We start from the raw sequence: 22,299 nt of genomic DNA, 5'->3' as shown, positions 1-22,299 counted from the left end.
GAATAGAGGGATCATATCTCAACATAATAAAGGCCACATATGATAAACCCACAGCTAACATCATACTTAATGTGGAAAAGCTAAAACCATTCCCCCTAAGATCAGGAACAAGGTAAGGTTGCCCACTTTCTCCACTTCTATTCAACATAGTGCTGGAAGTTCTAGCCACAGCAATCAGAAAAGAAAAAGAAATAAAAGGCACCCAAATTGGTAAGGAGGAAGTAAAATTGTCATTATACGCAGATGATATGATACTATATATAGGGAACCCTAAAGACTCCACCAAGAAACTATTAGAGCTGATAGATGATTTAGTAAAGTAGCAGGATACAAAATTAATATTCAGAAATCAGTCGCATTTGTATATACCAATAATAAAACATCAGAAGGAGAAATTAAAAAAGCAATCCAATTACAATTGCTCCAAAGACTATAAAGTACCTGGGAATAAATTTAACCAAAGAAGTAAAAGATCTGTACTCAGAAAATTATAAGACACTGAAGAAAGAAATGAAAGAAGATACAAATAGATGGAAACACATACCATGTTCATGGATAGGAAGAATTAATATAGTTAAAATGTCCATACTGCCTAAGGCAATATACATATTCAACGCAATTCCTATCAAACTACCAACGATGTTTTTCACAGAAATAGAACATATAATCCTAAAATTTATATGGGACTGTAAAAGACCCCGGATAGCCTCAACAATCTTGAGAAATAGAACAAAGTGGGAGGTATAACAATACCTGACATCAAATTATACTACAAGACTACAGTAATCAAAACAGCATGGTACTGGCATAAAAACAGACACATAGATCAATGGAACTGAAAAAGAGTCCAGAAAGAAATCCATACCTATATGGCCATTTAATCTACGACAATGGAAGCAAGAATGTATGATGGGGTAAAGACAGTCTATTTAATAAATGGTGTTGGGAAACCTGGACAGATACATGCAAAAAAATGAAGCTGGACCACCTCCTTACACCATATACAAAAGTAAATTCAAAATGGCTTAAAGACTTAAATATAAGATCTGAAAAACCATAAAATACCTAGAAGAAAATATAGGAAAAAACTTTACAGACATTACCCGGAGTAAGATTTTTACTGATATATCCCCTCGCGTGAGAGAAGAGAAAAAATAAATATGTGGGATTACATCAAACTAAAAAGTTTCTTCACAGCAAAGGAAACTATCAATAAAACAAAAAGGGATCCTACTGAATGGGAAAAGATATTTGCCAAAGATATATCTGATAATGGGTTAATATCACAAATTTATAAAACATTCACTCAACTCAACTCCAAAAAACCAAACAACCCAATTAAAAAATGGGCAGAGGACATGAAGAGACATTTTTCTAAAAAGGACATACAGGTGGCAAACAGACATATGAAGAAATGCTCAACCTCACTAACCATCAGAGAAATGCAAATAAAAACCACAATGAGATACCACCTCACCCCAGTCAAAATGGCTATCATCAAGAAATCAACAAACAAGTGCTGGCACGGATGTGGAGAAAAGGGAACGCTTGTGCACTGTTGGTGGGATTGCAGATTGGTGCAGCCACTATGGAAAACAGTATGGAGGTATCTCAAAAATCTGAAAATGGAACTACCTTATGATCCAGCAATTCCACTCCTAGGTATCTATCCGGAGAAATCCAAAACTCCAATTCAAAAATCTTTATGCACTCCTATGTTTATTGCAGCACTATACACAATAGCCAAGACATGGAAACAACTGAAATGCCCATCGGTAGATGACTGGATTAAGAAACTGTGGTACATTTATAAAATGGAGTATTATGCAGCCATAAAGAAGAAATCTTACCATTTGCAACAACATGGATGGACCTAGAGAACATGTTAAGTGAAATAAGTCATAGAGAAAGACAAATACCATATGATCTCACTTATATGTGGAATCTAAAGAAAAGAATAAGTGAATGAACTAATCAGAAACAGTTTTGGAGACATAGAGGAAAACTGAGGGTTGCTAGATGGGCGGGGGGGTGGGGATAAAGGAGAAGGTGAGGGGATTAGAAAACAGTCGGTGACCACAAGATGGCCATGGGGTTTTGAAAATTAGTTTGGGAAACGTAATCAATAATGTTGTAAAGATTTTGTAGGGTATCCAATGATCCAATGGACACGTGTCTGTGGTCACACAGCAGCCTAGTCGTTTGTCCCCCCCAACCTTTCCCTAAGGAAAGGAGAATTTGTGGGACTGTGTCTCTCTGGGATTGAGTTTATGATATCCTGAGTCTCTCCATCTGGTCTTTAAGAGAAGGGTCTGCGGTCAACGACGAGTAAGATTCCTCATGGGAGGGACAACTCAAGCCAGACGGGACCCCGTTGAGACCCCAATGAGCTGTTATAAGAAATAACATGAGGGAGCCTTGCCCCTTCTTCCTTTTGTTCTTGTGGGAAGCTGCCACTTGCCACTGCTGCTCCCTCTCACCTTATTGTGAGAGGCCCATCAGAGCAATAAGATCATGCTCTTTCTGCTCAGCTCATGGGGCAGTTGCACCGTGAGAGACTGTCCCCCAGGTGGTGCACACAGCACCTGTCATCTTGGGACGAGATGCTTCGGCTGCTTTGGGACAAATAATTGGGTATTGAAATCGTTTTTTTGAAATGGTGTTGGAGTTTCACAGACCCTGCCTCTAATCATGTGATGTTCATGGTTTGTAATGAATAAATACTGTCAGTGACCTGATATGGGGCTCCAGTCTCTTGAGGCTGCGAGTCCCTTGGTCCTCTGTGATTTAACTGTATATGAGTCTCTGTCTCTTTATTATACTTTAACCCTCGCCGCCTCCCTTGCCTTCCCACGGCTTGTGTTGTGCAGGTTGCAACACGTGTCCCATTTGGGAGACCACCTCAGGGATGATGTAGACGCCTGATCAGTGCACTGTACACCTGAAGCTGAACAATAATGCCAGTTATATGTATATATATATGTAAGTATATACTTACAAGAAGCGGAGTACAGCATTAGGAAGAGACAGTGGAAATGTAACGGCTCTGTGTGATGTCAGAGGGATAGTGGATGGGGGCAGGGAGGTTCACAGTGTGAGGGATATAAATGATGAATGTCTAAGTATTACTTTGTCTTGTGCACCTGAAACTAATAAAAAAAACTGTAAAAAAAAAAAAGAATCAAGCCTAATTTTTTAATGTGAAAGGATACATAGCTGCTATTAGTTTAAATGGAGGAAAATTATGGGATGTCTGCTGTATTTACTCCAATAATCAAGGTAGAAATGAAATAATCACCATCATTCTACATTAGAAATATCTTTTTTTTTTTTTTTGTATTTGTAGGGAACTACATAGGGGCTTAAAATTTTATTGAGAAACAGAACATATGTGATGGAGCCTCAAAAACCTCAAAAAAAGAAAAAAGAAAATAAAACTGCCACCTGAAATTTAAACTAGAAAAATCTGCACATAATGGAGATTAGCTAAATAAACCAAAGAACTGCCTGGGATCAAAGACTAAACTAAGAACTGCAAAACTGCAACCAGATGATTCAGGAAAGGCAGCCAAATGAACTACATTTTACCCCTTTGGTGAAAAACCTGTATGAAGAGAAGGCAAATGGTTATCATGGAACCTAGAAAAGGAGGATGGAGGGATCCCATCTGTTGGACAGGCCTTTCACATCACTGGAGAAAGCCCTACCCAGTTGCTACTAATGTCTAATTCCTTGTTTGTTTCTATGGTGGGGATGGGGTTAGAGCGTCTGACCTTCTTGTTTTGGGCCCATATGTTTGATGAGTTACTTACCTTAGAGCTGTGAAAAGACCCACACCAGAGGTCAAGGGTTAAAGAGGTATACCATAATTAATCATGTATTCATTCTGTAAGCATAACCTATATTTGACAATGAGTAAATCTAGTTTGAAAGAGATAATTATGGAATTGTAAAAGTAGGATTTAAGAGGTGTTTTTTTAAAAAAAAAATTTGTTTTATGAAATTTAAGTTACAGTGGACGTACAAAGAACTGATACTGTCATTTACTTTTTAGCATATACATCAGACTCCCTACTTTTCAAAAATGCACTTGATTCATATAGGCTATATCTATATTCAGTCCAAAGATTCTGGGAAGAGATGTCATATTTTTGGCACCTCCACAAAATCTTTTCTTTTGTTTGTACAAAACTCAGTTGTTAGTATAAAAGCAGCTCTGACAATAGAAATCTCTTTTAACTAGGGCAGGTGGGCCAAAAAAGAAGAGAGTGGGCTCTTGGACTGTAAAAGCTGTGCGGCTGAAGGCATGGGCAAACATGCATAGAGTACATGCAAACAGAGACATGGAATGTGGGATCACCCTGCAGACATGGACCGAATTACTTGGAACTCATCAGTCCTGATGAGGTACTAACTGCATTCAGGTGCACTTCAATCAGAACTAGATTATACCATTAAAATTAATGAAGCACTAGAAGACTTTAATGAGTAAAAGAGGGTTGATTTTAACATCTTTTATGCATTTTTTTTCATTTGACAACAATTTGGTTGATGGTGCAATCACATCTCTGTAGCAGGCAGGTAAAAAGTTGTGGTTATTAAAGCTTTTAAGTAACACATTATATTCAACACACTACCCGGCACATCTCTTCAACATTCACTTAATGGCCTAATGGTGTAGCTTAATTAAAAGAGATCAGTTTATCTGTCTTTTGCCATCCAGTTGTTTTTTTTTTTTAATAGAAACTAAACAATTGTACTCTCTTAGATTCCAAGTTTTGTCATTATACTGCTGAGATGTCATTTTTCTCTCCTTTAAGCTGTTAGCACTTTTGAAGCCAACAGGGCCCTGTTTTTCATCTTTTCTAGGAATACCTTCATCATGAGTATGTGTGGGGAAGAGTCCAACCACCTCCAAATAGGGCTCTACTATGAGATTCAGGAGAATATGAACTTGGCAAGGAAAGATGAATATTTGCCAGGTATCAATGTGTATTTTAATATTAGCCTTAGTAAATAACAGAATGAAATACAGCAGTAACCCTTACCCATGAGGACACATTCCAAATCCCCAGTGGATGCCTGAAACCACACAGACAGTACTAAACCCTATACATACTGTTTTTCCTGAACATACGAGTATCTACTTACAATACAGCCTAACTTATAAATTAGGTACAGTAAGAGATTAACAACAATAATTAATAATAAAATAGAACAATTACACTGGAATAAAGGTTATATGAATGCAGTCACTAATTTCAGGGGGTTCCTTACTGAAATCTTCACATAGGCCCAATGGTTCTTGGCACACATGTTGCCAACAATCTGAACACGATTTCTATTCCTGTCTCCCATCCACAAATTTAAAGCCTTTCCATCTTATACGCACTGTGGCCAATAGCAAAACTACCACAAATTCCTTTTTTTTGTGGCTGTAACTTTTGCAGTTTGAGGTGCGACAGCAAACCTAGCACCAATTTTTTTCCTTCCTTTAAATTTCAGACAGAAGATTTATTCTTAATGTAGATCTTAGCAACCTCGGCATACAATTTTTTCTTTGCTTATTAAACCAAGAACTTTCACCTTTCACTTAAAGGAAGCACTTCATGGTTTCTCTTCGGCATATCAGAATTGCCCACATCACTACTCTTACAGTCGATCTGATAACCAATGTGGCTACTAAGTGACTAACCAGAAGGAAATGTCTACAGAGTGGATACGGTAGACAAAGGGTGACTCATGTCCCAGGCGGGATGGTGTGAGATTTCATCACAATAATCAGAACGTACAATGTAAAAGTTATGAATTGTTTATTGATTTCTAGAATTTTTCATTTAATATTTGTGAAACAAGGTTGACAGTGGGTAACTGAAACTGCAGAAAGTGAAACCGTGGGTAATGGGGTTTCCAATGCTGTATTTGGTAATGGGGTTACCAATGCTGTATTTGGTAACCACAGGAAGGTGACATGACCAATACTCGAGCACAGCAAAGGGAACAGACATTTTAAATCATCCAGTACTGACAAATTTCATGTCAGTTAAGCTCTCTGTATCTTGGTTTTCCCCACGTGAAATTAGTATTAGTATATAAGGAGTGTTACCATTCAAAACTATTTGGGAAGCTTTAGAGTATACGACTGCTTATTAAAGAGTGGCTATTATTACTTTTAAAATGCTCTGTGTTCCACAGATAGTACTTTCTAAACTCAAATCGATAACTGATCTTGTGGTAAGAAAGGGAAACTATATACATGGATAACAACTTGATTCTTAAATTTCATGATAGCTTCTTAAATAGTAAATAAAGATATAAAAAGTGAACTTCAAGAGAATCAAGGTGAAAATACTATTCGCCAAAAGGTGAAATATCAATTTTTATATTTTTAAAATTGTGGTAAACATACACAAAATTTACAATGTGAAACATTTTTAAGCATACATTTCAGTGGCACTAAGCACACTCACACTGCTGTTACCACAACCACCATCCTAAATGTTAAAACAAATGCCCAATATAAGAAAAGTAGCGCGGCCAGCCCGGTGGCTCAGGCGGTTAGAACTCCAGGCTCCTAACTCTGAAGGCTGCCGGTTCGATTCCCACATGGGCCAGTAGGCTCTCAACCACAGGGTTGCCAATTCAATTCCTCGAGTCCCGCAAGGGATGGTGGGCTGCGCCCCATGCAACTAGCAACGGCAACTGGACCTGGAGCTGAGCTGCGCCCTTCACAACTAAGACTGAAAGGGCAACAACTTGAAGCTGAACGGCACCTTCCACAACTAAGATTGAAAGGACAACAACTTGACTTGGAAAACAGTCCTCGAAGTACACATTGTTCCCCAATAAAATTCTGTTCCCCTTCCCCAATAAAATTAAAAAAAAAAAAAAAAACAGTAGCAACGCATAGAGACTGAAGACTGTACATTCAGATCAGCTCTTAAAAGAAGTCCTTCTACCTGGTCTGCACTCCTGCTCCAAAACACACTGTTTAGATATCTAAAGCCACACACATCCAATGTAGCTAATGTTCCATTTGAAAACTTGCTATTGATTTCCATATTGAGCTGCCTTGGGCACACCTGGGCATGATTCCAAGCGACCTCCTTGGGGTTATTATCAACTGTCATAACTGTCACTAGATTACTGATTACTCTGGGGTATGGGCGGTGCACAATTCCTCTTCACAGAGCTCACTATCATTTGCTCACAGATTTCCGAATACATACAAGATGACTTAGTACATTTTCTTGGTCTATAAATGTTTCTTAAAATATTTATGGGACCTCTTTCTGTACCTTATTTTTTGGAGGGCTAATTTTTTCCTACTACTACGTGGTGCTCTTAAATTAGTTTATCCTAAACCATCAATTATTATTTTTTGCCCAGGGACTTATAGGTATTTTTATAGTGGTTATTAAATCTGTACTAAACATTTGGCCACTGGGTTTATGTTCACTTTCATCCTTTATAAAGTATTAGCGTAACGTCTTCTTTCTCTCAATCTGCATGTATGTGTGCGTGCGCACGTACCTCATTTACACAAAGCATTTCTGCTTATTGGAGAGTATAGTTAGATTATTTCTTTTTTATTGACTCCTCCCTATCACTTCCCTTATCGCTATCTCCAGTTCTCTGAAACAAATTCTATTGGGAAGTTTTCCAAAAATCTCCCAGGAAGAATTTATCTGTAATTGGTATTACCACTGTAATTCCTTCACTTATCACCTTATTAGTGGTTTACAGTCTGCATCTCTTACCCTCACAGGCAGCTGGCTACTTAAAGGAAAGGACTCTGTCATTTTTATGTATCTAGCATTTATTGAGGTACTGACAAATAGCAAATATCAAAAAAATGCGTTTTCTTCACATACCCCATTTTATAGAATTCTGTGTAACTATAGACCTCCCATTACTCCCTTTGAAGGCACAGTCTAAGGCCCGTATCAGAGAGCATTTCCTCAGACATGATAAGAGGGGAAGTGATTTCAGAGAAGAAAGCTTGCAAATCTTACCACTTACATGCAATTTAGGTTTAAGTATTCATTTGAAACACTTGACACTCTAACCACTAAAAAGCATGATTAGAAACTTGAACTTGAGATACAAACCAGTAGAGGGTGAGATGAGAATAACAAGGCCGCATCATTTTTGTGATTAATATTTCCAATGTTATTGTTTCTCATGTTAAGAAAAGAATATGAAAAAGATTCAAGCTTTTCCAGGGATGAACACAAACTTCATATTATTCCTCTTCTTTATTGCTTATGAACCTCAAGCAACTTGATGGGTTTCTCCTGTTAGGCATTTCAGATACCATTTTCTTTCATTTCTGAAATAAAGTAATACAGACATACCTCAGAGATATTGCAGGTTCAATTGCAGACCACTGCAATAAAGTATCGCAATAAAGTGAGTCTCAATCTTTTTGATGGTGGAGGGTCTTCCTTCGGTTTGTAAAAAACACCAACACATGTGAAGCACAATAAAGCAAAGTACAATAAAATGAGATGTACCTGCACTGCTTGTAACTTTGTTATCGAGAAAACCGACAATACAAACAAAAAAATTTTGGGCCATCTCCATGAGCATGACAGGTAAAATTATCATTCAGTGTGTCCTGTGGTAATCATTTAACTTCTCTGACACTTCGTTTACTGACCTGTACAACAATAACAAAATGTGTAAAGGTATGTATTTCTATGAATCTATATGTAATTGGAAATTTTCATGTGCTGTCTCAAAACTCCCACAGATTAAAAAACTCTCTAATGATTCTAAATGCAATGCATACTCATTGAATAACATTTATAAAATGATTATTTAAAGAAGAAAAAAGGAACTCATAATTCTATTACCCATGGGCCTTATTGTAAGGATTCATAAAGCAGCTAAAAAAAAAAAATCACTGACAGATTTTTTAAAAAGAAGCTGTTAAAATGTCACTGGTCTGGATCTCACTTTTATTTTCAACAGTAGGGTCATTAATCCTTTTCCCCTCTCTCCTGCTTTACTTTTCTGTATATTTAAATGAAGTTCAGTAAGTGTCCAGACAGTTCTGAACACTGCATTAGGTATATTCTTCCATAAACAACCCTCTTTTCTAGACCTATTTTATGGGACCTTTTGCATATCTAAAAATCTATGTACAGTTCTTCATTGCTTATGTGCTACAGATTAAAATGCGGTTTCATTTGGCATAAAAACACTAATTTGGCAAAATCTGGTCCTAGCTCCTTTCTAGATTCACTATCCTAATTTGGCAAAATCTGGTCCTAGCTTCCTTTCTAGATTCACTATTCCCCCTCCCAAATTACTTTATAGCTAAATAAGTTGTTTTGAAGTGGCTCACACTAGTGAGACTCAGCTGGAGTGCTGGCTTATCCAGCTAGGCTTTGGACACTCCTAGTCCTGCAGCACATACTGGTCAATTTGGCCAGGCTGGCCAAGCACCTCTTACTCTGAGTGAATCCAGGCAAGAATGAGGATTTAAATTCTAAAGGCAGTTGTTTCAATTCCAGGTAAGATATAATTAATTAGCACACTCCTCGTGTGTTCCACTGAATGAACCTATAAAACATAATACATAGATCAGCTGTTTGAGGACTCTGAAAAATAAATAGTAGCAGGCAAATTAGGGAAGAATTCAAGAATAATTCTTGAAAACCAGAATTCAAAGTATCACTAAACCAGTGGTAAGTTTACATTCTGAATTTTATCCCGGATATTGTGAATTTATTTTTCATGTATTCTGAGTTGTTTTATTCCTCACAAAAAAATAAAACTTAAGCAGGCAACTAACTTTAGATTTGTGTTATAGGTTTTGTCTTTTTGTGGGTGGCAATTCAAATCTCAGTTCATTTCTTTTCTTTTGTAAATTTTATTGGGGAATATTGGGGGACAGTGTGTCTCTCCAGGGCCCATTGGCTCCAAGTAGTTGTCCTTCAACTTAGCTGTGGAGGGCGCAGCTCACTGGCCCATGTGGGAATCGAACTGGTAAGACTATTGTTCAGAGCTCACGCTCTAACCAACTGCGCCATCGGCTGTCCCCTCAGTTCATTTCTTTAAGCCTCTGGGTTTGTCTTGTGCAAGTGGATTCAGGGGCCAGCTTGAGACGTGAAGGATTCATACACAGAAATAGAGGAATCCTCTTTGTGGCTCTCTTCCTTCCCTGGTCATCCAGGCATGCTTTTTTCTCTGGTTCCTTTAACCAGAAAGGTAATGGTGGGCTTTCTATCAGTTTTAGATGCTCATGCACTTTGTGACTGTGGCCCACTCTCACGGGACATGTGCGCACACACTCACCAAGGTGCTGGCTGCATCTTCAGATTTTGACTACCCTCAAGTGTCTGCTTTTATTTATTCTTCAGAATCCTCAGGTAGTTGTTTTTTATTACTTTGTCCAGAATTTAGTTATCAGGATAAAAGATAGTTTGTAGAAATCTTATACCCTGTTTCCCCAAAAATAAGACCTAGCCAGACCATTAGCTCTAATGCATCTTTTGGAGCAAAAATTAACATAAGACCGGGTCCTATTTTACTATAATGTATGATGTATAATGTACTAGCTTGTATAAGACCGGGTATTATATTAATTTTTGCTCCAAAAGACGCATTAGAGTTGATTGTCCAGCTAGGTGTTTTCGGGGAAACGGTGTTTACATGAACACATATTTTATAATTACTTCCTGTTTTATATCCTCTTAACATTTACCCTGTGGATAACACTGTTATGAAAAATAACATATTTACAGTATTTCAATGATATCTGAATGGAAAATTTTAATAAGATAATCCCTTGAACTATACAAGAGAACATATTCTAAAAAAAAATCTTACATGGGCCAGGGTAACTCAGTAAAGTCCATTCCAAAGTGGGTTCAAGCAGGCAAATAATCCCCTGCAGTATTACAAGGAAGCAGAGCTCACACCCTTGGATTGAGATCTTGGTTCAAATCCTGACTCTACCTCTTACTAGATGTAAGAGGTAACCTTGGATGTGTTGAACTTCAATTCTCTGACCTTGTTTCCTCATTGTAAAATGGAGAAAATAATAGTACTTACGTCTCAGGATATTGGGTAATTAATTAGGTAATAATTGTAAAGCATTCAGCACACAGTAGTAATAATTTCTGAATCTCAAAGAATTTCTATGATATTTTTAGTAAATTACTAATCTTTATTTGATATACTTCCACAAAAACAACTTGAGATCCTGTTTCTTCACTTCCAGGAATAAACCTTCTACAGTTTGAAATTTAGCTCAATACTAAAAGGACAAGTCTTAGTTGAATGCACCCTCTAGTGGTATAATATATGCAACTACCTGACTTCTGAGAAGAAAATCCCTTTATGAAATATCACTAGGTTAGTGCTGAGAACCTGATGACAGCTGGTTAAGAACATTATGGTATGAGTAGCTCTATCGTTTAGAAAGAACCCCCTCTTCAAGAGCTGGAGGATTTGTCTTTTTACAAATTTCCCGCCGGTTAAAAGCTTCAAGACTATTACAACATGGCCCAAAACAACTCTCCAAACAAGATCACAGCAAGGAATCATAGACGAAGCCGCACCAAATTCACAGAAGACCAGTTGAATATCCTCATCAAAGCATTCAATCAAACACCTTACCCAGGTTATGCTACCAAACAAAAGCTTGCTTTAGAAATCAACACTGAAGAGTCTAGAATCCAAATTTGGTTTCAGAATCGAAGAGCTAGGCACCGAGTTCAGAAAAGATTAGAACCTGAGAAGGACTTAGAAGCAAGCCAAGACCAAGATCACCCTGAAGAGAAGATTCATGGTAGAGAAGATAGATGGTGTCGTACCAGCTATACTTCCTCCCAATTACATACCCTCATCACAGCATTTACAAACAACCCTTATCCTGGGATTGATTCCAGAGAGCAACTTGCTAAGCAAATTGGGGTTCCAGAGTCAAGAGTCCAAATTTGGTTTCAAAATCGAAGATCTAGGTTCCACGTACAGAAAAAAAGAGAACGTGGTGAGCTCTTACAACAGAAACAAGACCAGGAATGACATCTCTGAGACATGGGAATTCAAGGTACAGAAATCACACCAAATGGCACCAATCTCGTTAACAGCTGTCTTATTTCTCTGAAGCCAGAACAGAATGGACCAAGAGATAAATTTGATGTCATCAGCCTGGACTTCAAATCTGTCATCCTGGGAACATACCCTTCTAAATATACTGTCAGCTTCTTGAGAAGCTGAGCCTTCTGGAGATGGTAAACAGAACTTCAGGAGGCAGACAGATACAAGGCACCACACAGCCCTATCCAACGGAGCCTGGCTCCACACTAGCAGATGTCAAAGAAAATGAAAATAAACTTATTCATATAAAAAAAAAAATTTCCCCACCATAAGACCTAGAATATTTGTGATATATACCATTCCAAATCCTAGTATTTCTACAGTATTGACTTTAATCTTTCCTCTGAAAGAAACTCAGGTCACTTTCTAGTTTGCTTTAACAAACATTGCAAAGTACCTATTCTTTAGTTAACAAAAATGAACTGAGTACCAACTAACTATATACCAGGCAATGGGGATACAATAATCAACTTTATTACACAATTCCTTGTCATTACAAACTCAAAAACTGCTGTAAGGAAGTATCGACTGCCAGAAATGTACAATGGGAGACTGACCTAGACTAGGGGGGGGGGGGGCGAGGCATTGGAAGGCTTACTAGAGAATAAGATGTTAAAAGCCTTGAAGGGTGAGAAATTAATCGAAAGAGAAGGAGGAGTACCATACAAAGAGAACAGCGCACATAAAGACCCGGAGATGGCACGGCACATGTGCCAACTGAAGGAAGGTTCCTACGCATGGAGCTCACAGAAGAGGGGGAGATTCTGCAGGGGGAGGCCAGTGAAGTTAGCAGGGGCTTAATACCACGTTATGGAGTTTGAACATCCTAAAAACGGTGGGAAACTATGGATGGCATTAAAGCAGAGGAGCAACTACCTGATTTGTTTTCAAAAGTTCACTTGACTAAGACAAGAGAAATGGATTTGGCGTGGAGCAAGAAGGAATGCCCAGACCCGCTGCTAGCAATCCAGGTAAGACACGATGAGACCCAGCTCAAGGGAGGTAGCAGTAAAGACAAAGAAGCATCCAGATAGTTAGAGGGTAAAATGGATCCAGCATGACGATGGCAATGGGAGTAGCAGCCATGGTGACCTGAGTGGCTGCTGATGCCGCTTCCCCCAACTGGTGCTGGTATCCGTTTGCGAAGGGTTGTTGAGATAAAACTGTTTCGGAGACCAGGGTTTTCCTCTTAAGAAGATAACTTCTCTGGTTACAAAGTGTAGTATTTCAATGAAATGCTTACCTAGCATTGGGCAGGACCATGAGACACCGCCCTCCACCCAATAGGTGCTCAACGTCTTTTTTTAGATCCACTCCCACTGCGCTAACACTTGGACCACACATCTGCCTGGGAAGCCCTTATTTCCTCCCGCTGCCAATTTCACCAGATATGTGTTTTGCGATGTCCAGTTCAAAGGTCACCTTCCCAAGGAAGCCTTTCCGGTGTCTACCACCCCGCTGATCCTCCCATCCCTCTCGGCCACTACACTGTGAGCTCCAGCAAGCACGGGGAAGCAGCCTTCAGCTTTGTGTCCCTGGCGTCCAGCGCAGTGCCCTTCACCCGAGACGCTCTGCAAACAGTTACTTAGCTACATTTACCCACCCAAGAAGAGTCCCTCGCAGCAGGCGGAGGCACTTCGCGCCGGTCCTGGTTTGGACCGCCGGAAATGACGCTCCCTTAAGGATGACGTGTTTCCGGTCCCGAGAGCCAGCGCCGCCGCCGGGGGACGGGCTTCTCTGGCACGTTAACTCGGCTGCTCTGGAGGATTCATGCGTGGTAAGAAGCTATACGCGGTGGAGCGGGATGGGGCCCCGGGGACCCCAGATGCAATCGAGTGCCCTCCTTTGTTTCCTGGAACCAGGCGGGCGGGCATAGGAACTGGCTGCTCGGTCCCCAAGAGCCACCAGCGCCAGGTGGGGCTGGAGTGCCGGGCTGCGCGGCCGGCCGGGGACGCCGGCGCAGGGACCGGCCTCAGCCGGATGGCGCTGGCCACGCGGGCCGGCGCGTGCGGTCAGTCCCACTTGGGCCCGCGGTGCGAGTGGACGTGGCGGGTCCCGGCTTGATATCCAGAGCTTCCCACTTCCCACGTGCTCAGGGGAGGGATAATCCACGTCCTCTTCAACAGGCCCAGCCCCCACTGGGACAGTCGCAGGATCGGTAGTGATACGTGACGTGCCCCGTCTCACACTTGGTCATTGGCTCCGCCCCCAGCTTCTGTGGAAGGGACGTTTCCCATCTGAGGTTTTAACAGTGGTTGGTGCACGGGATCCTGCTTCGCAAGGGATGCGGCCCGACTGAAGCCGATTTGAAATCACTTGGGCTGGAAAGTAGCTTATCCTCTGGTTAGTAAGACAGTAAAGCCGAGTATCGTCGCATGACTGTAGACACTTTTATATGTTTTACTTACTAGTCTGCCAGAAAGAGTTGTAATGACAACCTTCACCGTCAAAGGACAGGATTTCTGTATACAGCTGGCTATGCATGCAAATTGTTTGCGTTGAAAGGACAGACTAAGCGAGAAGATTGGGAGAAAGTAGGTCTGGGACTTAGAGATAGAAAAATGAACAGCTAGGAAAACCACCGACTTTGGGAAGGATAACTTCATTCACTGTACTACTATGTGATTTAAATTTTGTGAAATAATTGGTTTCTTAATTTTCCAGTTTTAAGCAAATATGTGTGCATGCTTTGTTTTTTATTGGTGTGGAGTGGTAGCTTCTCTGGTAAGGGCTAGATTTACCTACAATCATACCTATGCAGCACATTTTAGAATTAAACATATAGGTTATATAAATGAAGTAAAAATGTTTTAACAATTAAAACTTTAACATATGGGCGTATATGTTAGTGACATAGTGATACAACATGTATCTTTTTTTGTCTTTTAAAAGATGACTAACTGCCATGTTTGTCTTAAAGATTGATATGGTATCTCTGATGAAACCATGACCAGGTGGGCACGAGTTACTACCACACATAACAGAAGACCCTTGCCTGCAACGTCATGGGAGGATATGAAGAAAGGGTCCTTCGAGGGAAAAAGCCAAAACCTACCAAAGAATAAACGACTTGAAGCCAATAGGCTGTCCCTTAAAAATGATGCACCCCAAGCAAAACACAAAAAGAACAAAAAGAAAAAGGAGTACTTAAATGAAGATGTGAATGGATTCATGGAATACCTACGACAAAACTCACAGATGGTTCACAATGGGGAGATAATAGCAACAGACAGTCAGGAAGTAAGGGAAGAAATTGCAGTTGCTTTAAAGAAAGATAGTCGTAGGGAAGGAAGACGATTAAAAAGACAAGCAGCAAAGAAAAATGCAATGGTAAGATTATCACTTCTAACAAAATATTAACTTTATATGGCTAGAAACTATTAATCATACACGTGTACATCTATATATTTTAGCAGTCTGATTGCTGTTCCATACTTAATTTATAAAGCATCTTTTTGAGGGCTAGATATAACATTAGGACTTGTTTTAGCACCTCCTATATGCTAGGCATTTGATGTACTAATCAGTTATCACAACAACACTATAAACGTGGTGGCATTATTCCTATACTATGGGTAGAAAACACTGATATGCAGACAGGTTAAGTATCTTGCTGAAAACCATGTAGCTAGGAGCAGAGGTGAAATTCAAATCCAGGTAAAGGTGTTAATATTTGATCACTTAAACTAGTAGCTGACACTATATATGTTTTATTAAATAAATGTGAACCTAAATGGGCTGCTCACTGCAGTCCAGCTGAAAAGAAATTTTGTTTTCAAATCCAGAGTCTGGCTTCAAAACCTTGTTCTCTCATCTGCCTTTCAGTAGCCCTTTTTCAAACAGCCATTTTAAAACATGATCAAAATAAGGAGGAAGGTTAAGTACAACAGGTTAAATATGTGTGGTTCCCATTCAGTGGAAAGGATGTTGTTTTGCTTATCCATGAAAAACAGACACAGGAAGGAGATCTAATAAGAATCACACTAGTTAGTAGCAGAGCAGAGTAATAGAGGTTAAACTCCTTGAGACTCTAGTTATTGCTCCTCTCCCCATATTACACGCTGCAGAACCATGGGGGCTGCAGGTTTATTTCTGTGGTGCCTAGCCCTAGATTTCAAAGCACAGGAAATGTTTAGTATAATTTTTTTCCCTTCTCTAAGTGAATTTCCCAAGTCTAGCAGGATACTACATAAGAATCACAATTTGTTACCATTTTACACTTTTCATTTTTTATTAGAATTACTAACTGTACAGCACTGTTTGTACCAATGCAGGCTTGAAATTTTATAGCTGCCATAAGTGTAGCTTCTATTTGCAGGATTAGTTCTACGCAGTGTCATATGTAAAGATAATTATTTAGAGATAATGTTGATGAAACATTCCTTATGGATAAATTGGAATAGAAAAGATAATCATTTCTATTTGGATCAGGATAGTTTTGTTTAAAATACACAATTTTAAAATATTTTTAAATCAAGTTAATTTAACTAAAAGATAATTTCATTGACATAAGCAGTATGATGACTTGCATATTATTTTAAAAAGTTAATATTGTGAGAGAAAACTTTTAAGAGAAATTTTATGTTTATAATTAAGGGGGAAAGACATTGTTTTTTAAAAAAATAAGGAATGCTTTCCATGAAAGCGTATACTTTAAATAGAATGGCTTGTGACCTACCTTTTAACTCATTTTCTTGTACTTTTTTTAATACTTTATACTAAGTATCAGTTCTTAATTACTAAGAAATTGAGATATAGAAATTTATCAGTCCGCTTTCTACATTCCCATCTACATTAAATTTAAGGATCATTCCAGAAGGAGGTATTTGATGAAGTTGAGGTAAAAACCTAATGTGTGAACTGTCAGATTTTTACAGATCATCTTGACTTCACCAAGAATCCGAGACTTCTCATGTTGGTGGTCTTCTAGTTGTAGAATAAATGCATTTTCTTTGGACCAGCTCATTCTAAATTGTTTTTTAAAAGTTATTGAAGAATAAAGGAATTCATTCTTTCCCAGTGTTATTAAACAGGAAAAAAAGAAAGTAAAAACATAGTTGCAAAATGTTATGTTTTATTTTGCCTGTTGAATTTGCTTTTTAAAAAGCCTTATTTTGGAAAAAAATAATGATGAACTACTTGTTATCCAAGAACTGTATATACATTTTTCTAGTTTAAATATCTACTATCTTTGATTATTTCTGATGTTCTCATTCACAGCAGCAAAAAATATGCTCCAAATTGCTTGATAGTATGTAAAGTAACCTAACCATTGTTCAGTGTTATGTTGGAGCCAAATAATTCATCTTAGAATTATTCCTTTAAAATAAATTGTGTATGCTTCTAAAACTGAAACGTATATTTTTGAATATTAAAGAATACACGTATGTATTAAAGATGAAAACTGAGGTACACTTTTTGGTATGAAATATATTTTATGATTTGAATCATAATTTAAATAGAATAATTTGACCCAGAATCATTCAATTATATGATCTTTAAAAGTGTGAGTATTAACTTTGAGTGATAATTTTTATGGCCATTGTCTACTCGAGAAAGCTCAGTTTTTCTAGTGCTGACATTCCAATTAATGAACTGTATAGTTCATATTTGGTTATTTATATCCTACAAAGGCATTTGTAACTGTCTGAGATCGATGGATTAGGGATTTTCAAAAACGCTGAGACCCTGATGGATATGACATTTCTTAGCGTTTAGGATTGTGTAAAACACTTTTCCACAGATAAAATACTGAGATTTCATAAAAAGAGCTAAAATGGGAAATGTTTCAAAGATAATTTTTGATAACAAGAATTGATAAAGCCAGTGTAGTTTTGCAGTGTGGAAACTCACATTTTGTTTTCCTAGGTATGTTTCCATTGTAGAAAACCTGGCCATGGGATTGCAGATTGCCCGGCTGCCCTTGAGAATCAAGATATGGGCACTGGAATATGTTATCGGTGTGGATCCACAGAGCACGAAATAACCAAGTGCAAGGCTAAAGTAGACCCAGCTCTTGGTATGTTATTTTCCTATCAGTTTTTCATTTAGTTAATGGGGAAAGTGGCCAATAAGTAGCCAACTGGGATTTTTTTGTTGACAGGGTGTTTTATGAGTGTGCCACTTTTTGAAATCATATGAGATTAAATTTTAAATTATGTAAACACAATTATGTCTTCTCAGAGTATTTTAAAATAATATGAATTATATAACATAATATACATAATTAACGTAACGGGAACTGTTTAAATCTTACAGGTGAATTTCCTTTTGCAAAATGTTTTGTTTGTGGAGAAATGGGGCACCTGTCCAGATCTTGTCCTGATAATGCCAAAGGACTCTATGCTGATGGTGAGTCCTGTTACCCTTATATGTCAGAAATGGTGAATCATCATGCAGAGTTGTGATTTAATTTATCCTCTATCAGTTCTTGAATAAATTTTGGAATAAATATCAAAACCTTGAGAATTTCATTATTTTTATCTAGTGCTATTCTATGTACTGGACTTTTGTATAATATGACTTGATATATTAATAAATCAGAAAAAACTAAGCTGTATATTTCGAACTCTTTGTGCTTACTCCAGCATCATTTATGAGAGTATGTTATCAATACTTACTTTTAAACATAACAGAAGCAAAGAGATTGTATCTCAAATTAATGCAAGATTTTAAACGTAAGATTTAAAAAATAGTGTTATAAATTTAATCTCAACCTAGCATCCCATTTTGTGTAGAAGGGCTGGTACATACTATTGATATTTGTAGTAATTTTTGTTTCTGAGTGTTTTTCTTAATTGTTTGGCATGAGATCATGTAACTTTCTTATCTTTAGTTCAGCTAATGTCTTAAGGTCACCACAGTAAAGTCTGTGATGTCTAAAGCTTTAAGGAGATTGTCATCTGTTAATGTGAGTCATTTGTTAATGTGATGGCTTTTACCGTCAGGTTCTAGACACCTCTTGTGAGATACCCTGGTTTCCATTGTAGAAGTTCAGTGAAAAAGCATAGCTTTTGGAGTTAATCAGACCAGTTATAGCCCCAGCACCGCCACTTACTAGCTGTGGGACTTTGCATATTATTTAACTTATCTCAGTTTTTTTCACCTATAAAACAGCGATTAAAGAACTGAATGTATTTCATTGATTCTGAGATGCACATTTTTTCACATTTTAATATCTCCAAACTCAGGATGTATTTTCCCATTAGTGTGTCACACATAATTGGCTGGTAATTTTCATTTTTTTCTGAGAAGTATGTAAAAGAATGATACATCTTATAATCAATCGTGTCTTAGATTTGATGAAGAGTTATAAGGATTAAAATATATTATTTCACTCTAAATAATTTCACTCCAAATCTACAAACAGCACAAAGGCCTGGGCCTGGAAAATGGTCAAAAATGCCTTTCAGTCTTGAACTTAAGAAACAGGTCATATATATAACGTGACTAATGAGCAAAGATGGCTTTGGATGGTCAACCAAAATGACTAGATATAGAAAAAAAAGCACAAGGGGAGTAGATCAAATAGAAGTGAGAGTTCAACCAGGTTTATGTCCAATAGGGTCATTTTTCTGAGTAAGGCACTTAACATTATGAGTATGATCATGATAATGTTTGACCATTATGCAAAAGACTCATTTTAGAAACTACATGTGTTGTAAATTCTCAATCCTTCAGTGTTGCTTAAAGTAGGCAGATGGGCATTTTAATTAGGTTTAGGTTGCCTGGCAGATAGAAGGCACTAAAACAAAAGTTAATTTTCATTCCTTTCATAATTGCTCACCTCCATCTGAGTAGTTGTTTCTAACCTGTTGGGGGGTCATTAATCATTAGAGAATCCAATAAAAACTATGGACATCTTCCTCAACAAATGCATCAGCACACAAATTTTGCTCCCAGGTTCAAGAGTTCACAAACCCTTGCCCATCTAACCATGGTGAAGATCCGGCTTCTGTGCAGTGGCTCTTGGACACTCCAGAGGACAAATGCCTTCCATCACATCTCCCTTCTCTTTCCCACGTCTCCCTGAAGGCCAGGTGCAAGAAATGGTGGGTAGCACAGTTGAGTGCTCTGTGAGGTCAAGAGGAATGGAGAACGGACCTTTTTAGTAGGAATGGTGGCGCCTACCTATGTTCCTGGCTCCAGCTACCTTTACAACTGACAAGGTTGTAAGGACCAAATAAGATATGAAAGTGCTTGGAGACATTAAAGGCCATATGTACGGTAAGTATGGGAGGTTTTCAGTGACTTTGTTTTTTTTGTAGGTGGTTGCTGCAGACTTTGTGGCTCTGTGGATCATTTTAAGAAAGATTGCCCTCAGAGTCAGAATTCAGGTGAGATCTCTGGGCTCCCATTTAGAAGGGGTGAGATTAGTATTCCTCTGTGGTTTTGCTGCATTTTGTTATTAATAACTCATTGAGGGACTACTGATTTTAAGGCAGCCTGGCTTCCTGCTGCAGTGATGACTTAACCATTTCTGTCAGTAGACATAGCACCAACTGAACATTAGCTGCTGTTCTCAGGTGGAAAAAAAGGTGACCAGTCAGCACTAGAGGGTTTCATAAAGCATCTTATTCATAAACATTTATATTTGCTAACTAATTTAATAATAGAGCCAATTTTGTTATTTAAAGCATGGATTCCATAAGAGAAAAGAAATATGAAAATAACTTTCAATATTCTTATAATTAAGTGTCATTGTATATGCTTTGTTTTGTGTGGGCCTGAAGGATTAAGAGTTGGTTGCAAAAACTGCCAAAAATATTAAAATCGTGTTATTCACACAGCATCTGGCCAGTTATATTTTCTTCCTAATGAAATTCTAACTTTGGTCATCAAAAACTTCATAAATCTTTACTATTCCTATTATGGCAGATCTGGGGTGGAGGGGGAGGTGGAGACCATCATTACATTATTTTACTAGATTAGAATGATGATAATCCTGTGTGAAAGAAAGACAGTAGGATACCCTAGTAGTGCAACATAGGGAAAAAGCACATTTCTTTTCAAATAATCACAGTATTACACAAATAAGTCTGCCCATTTTTACTTCCTAACCCTAACATTTCAATTTGAAAACCAAGAGTTCTTGTCTTTATTACATCGTAGTCAGTAAGACTGAAATGATGAAGTGGAATTTGAATTCTCCCTCCTGGGAGGAGTGCCACTTCCCAAATGACAGGACTGACAAGCAGATGTTGTATAATTTCACAGGTGGAATCTTGTGCTTTTAAAACTGATGCTTCAAAGTCTAGCTGTTTACAGACTCTTGGAATTCACTGACTATAATAATGAACTCTGGGAAAGAATGAAAGTGCTTTCTCATCAATTTGTGCATGGAAAGTAGTTGCTGCATTTCCCTAATTGGGATGAGAAATTGCCTGTGGTACTCTGTGAAATCAAGGGTTATAATCAATTACAGAATTGCTCACTTTCCTTTAGTGATGGAGTATTCCTTCCTTGTGATTATTCATGTCAAAACTAGTTCCTTTGCTAAACCAATACCAATCTAGGTGGATGTATGTGATTACTGTTTTTCTTACATTCTGACTTTTCTGTTCCTTTATAGATCGAATGGTTACAGTTGGTCGCTGGGCAAAGGGAATGAGTGCAGACTATGAAGAAATTTTGGATGTGCCTAAACCACAGAAACCCAAAACAAAGTTACCTAAAGTTGTTAATTTTTGATAATGATTAGTGCTATCGTAAGTTCCCACCTCACTGTTACATTCTGAACTGGGCCTTCTTCACAAGTTGGAGCTGGGCTGCCCTGGAGAAGCCTATACTGTAGATACCAGTATGATCTGGTGTTGGCAGTTTCCTGACTTCTGTCCATCAAGCAGTACTTCTCCCACTGCTTCGAGAAAAATCACTGAAGAAAGGCATAAGATGTTTAAATTGGATTCTTTAAAGGACTATGTTCTTAACAGATAAAACTTAGATGTAACTAAGTGGTTACATATCTAATTGTAGCAATCATCTTTTTCTTAAAATCAAAATTATGCATCAATCTGAACCACCCTTAAACAAAGGGTAACTGCTTTGCATTTGGAAATGAATTTTTGATTATATTGTTTTCTACATTCAAAATACCAGTTTATTATTATAGTAGAAATTTATAATTTGCCACAAAATGCTGTATTTTTAAAATATTTAATAAAAATTCATTTACTATTATTTTTC

The 22,299-nt window shown here is 38.0% G+C and overlaps 3 protein-coding genes across 6 annotated transcripts in view; 2 read left to right on the top strand and 1 right to left on the bottom strand.

Annotated features, from left to right (window-relative positions):
- LOC308499742 (uncharacterized protein) overlaps positions 1–14,880 on the bottom strand; it is a gene marked incomplete at its 5' end in the record, with an annotated part of 22,738 nt that extends 7,858 nt beyond the window's left edge. Inside the window, 3 exons of the mRNA XM_081053571.1 lie at positions 13,718–13,846; positions 13,974–14,252; positions 14,868–14,880. Coding sequence (XP_080909697.1) covers positions 13,718–13,846; positions 13,974–14,252; positions 14,868–14,880 — 421 coding nt within the window. The remainder of the gene's footprint in view (positions 1–13,717; positions 13,847–13,973; positions 14,253–14,867) is intronic.
- Positions 11,515–13,703, top strand: LOC308500168 (double homeobox protein A-like; the record flags this gene model as incomplete). The annotated part of the gene is made up of 2 exons (XM_081054388.1): positions 11,515–12,004; positions 13,525–13,703. The coding sequence occupies 2 exons, from the start codon at positions 11,515–11,517 to the stop codon at positions 13,701–13,703; spliced, it is 669 nt and encodes a 222-aa protein (XP_080910514.1).
- ZCCHC9 (zinc finger CCHC-type containing 9) lies at positions 13,864–22,299 on the top strand. 4 transcript variants are annotated; one of them, XM_081053129.1, is made up of 6 exons: positions 13,864–13,891; positions 15,035–15,444; positions 17,983–18,133; positions 18,373–18,465; positions 20,382–20,450; positions 21,686–22,299. In XM_081053129.1, exons 2-6 carry the CDS (start codon positions 15,061–15,063, stop codon positions 21,802–21,804), a joined length of 816 nt encoding a protein of 271 aa, XP_080909255.1. In that variant the 5' UTR covers positions 13,864–13,891; positions 15,035–15,060; the 3' UTR covers positions 21,805–22,299. The 4 variants fall into 4 exon arrangements, 3 of the variants coding, with proteins under 3 accessions (XP_080909255.1, XP_080909254.1, XP_080909256.1); XR_013993605.1 differs by lacking the exons at positions 13,864–13,891; positions 20,382–20,450 and adding exons at positions 14,342–14,457; positions 20,149–20,340 and having other exon boundaries at positions 21,686–22,291; XM_081053128.1 differs by lacking the exon at positions 13,864–13,891 and adding an exon at positions 14,342–14,457.

The sequence above is a fragment of the Rhinolophus hipposideros genome (assembly GCF_964194185.1).
Source record: "Rhinolophus hipposideros genome assembly, chromosome: 7".
Taxonomy (NCBI): domain Eukaryota; kingdom Metazoa; phylum Chordata; class Mammalia; order Chiroptera; family Rhinolophidae; genus Rhinolophus; species Rhinolophus hipposideros.
The sequence above is the reverse complement of the archived record's forward strand: the minus strand, read 5'-3'. Positions and strand labels throughout refer to the sequence as shown.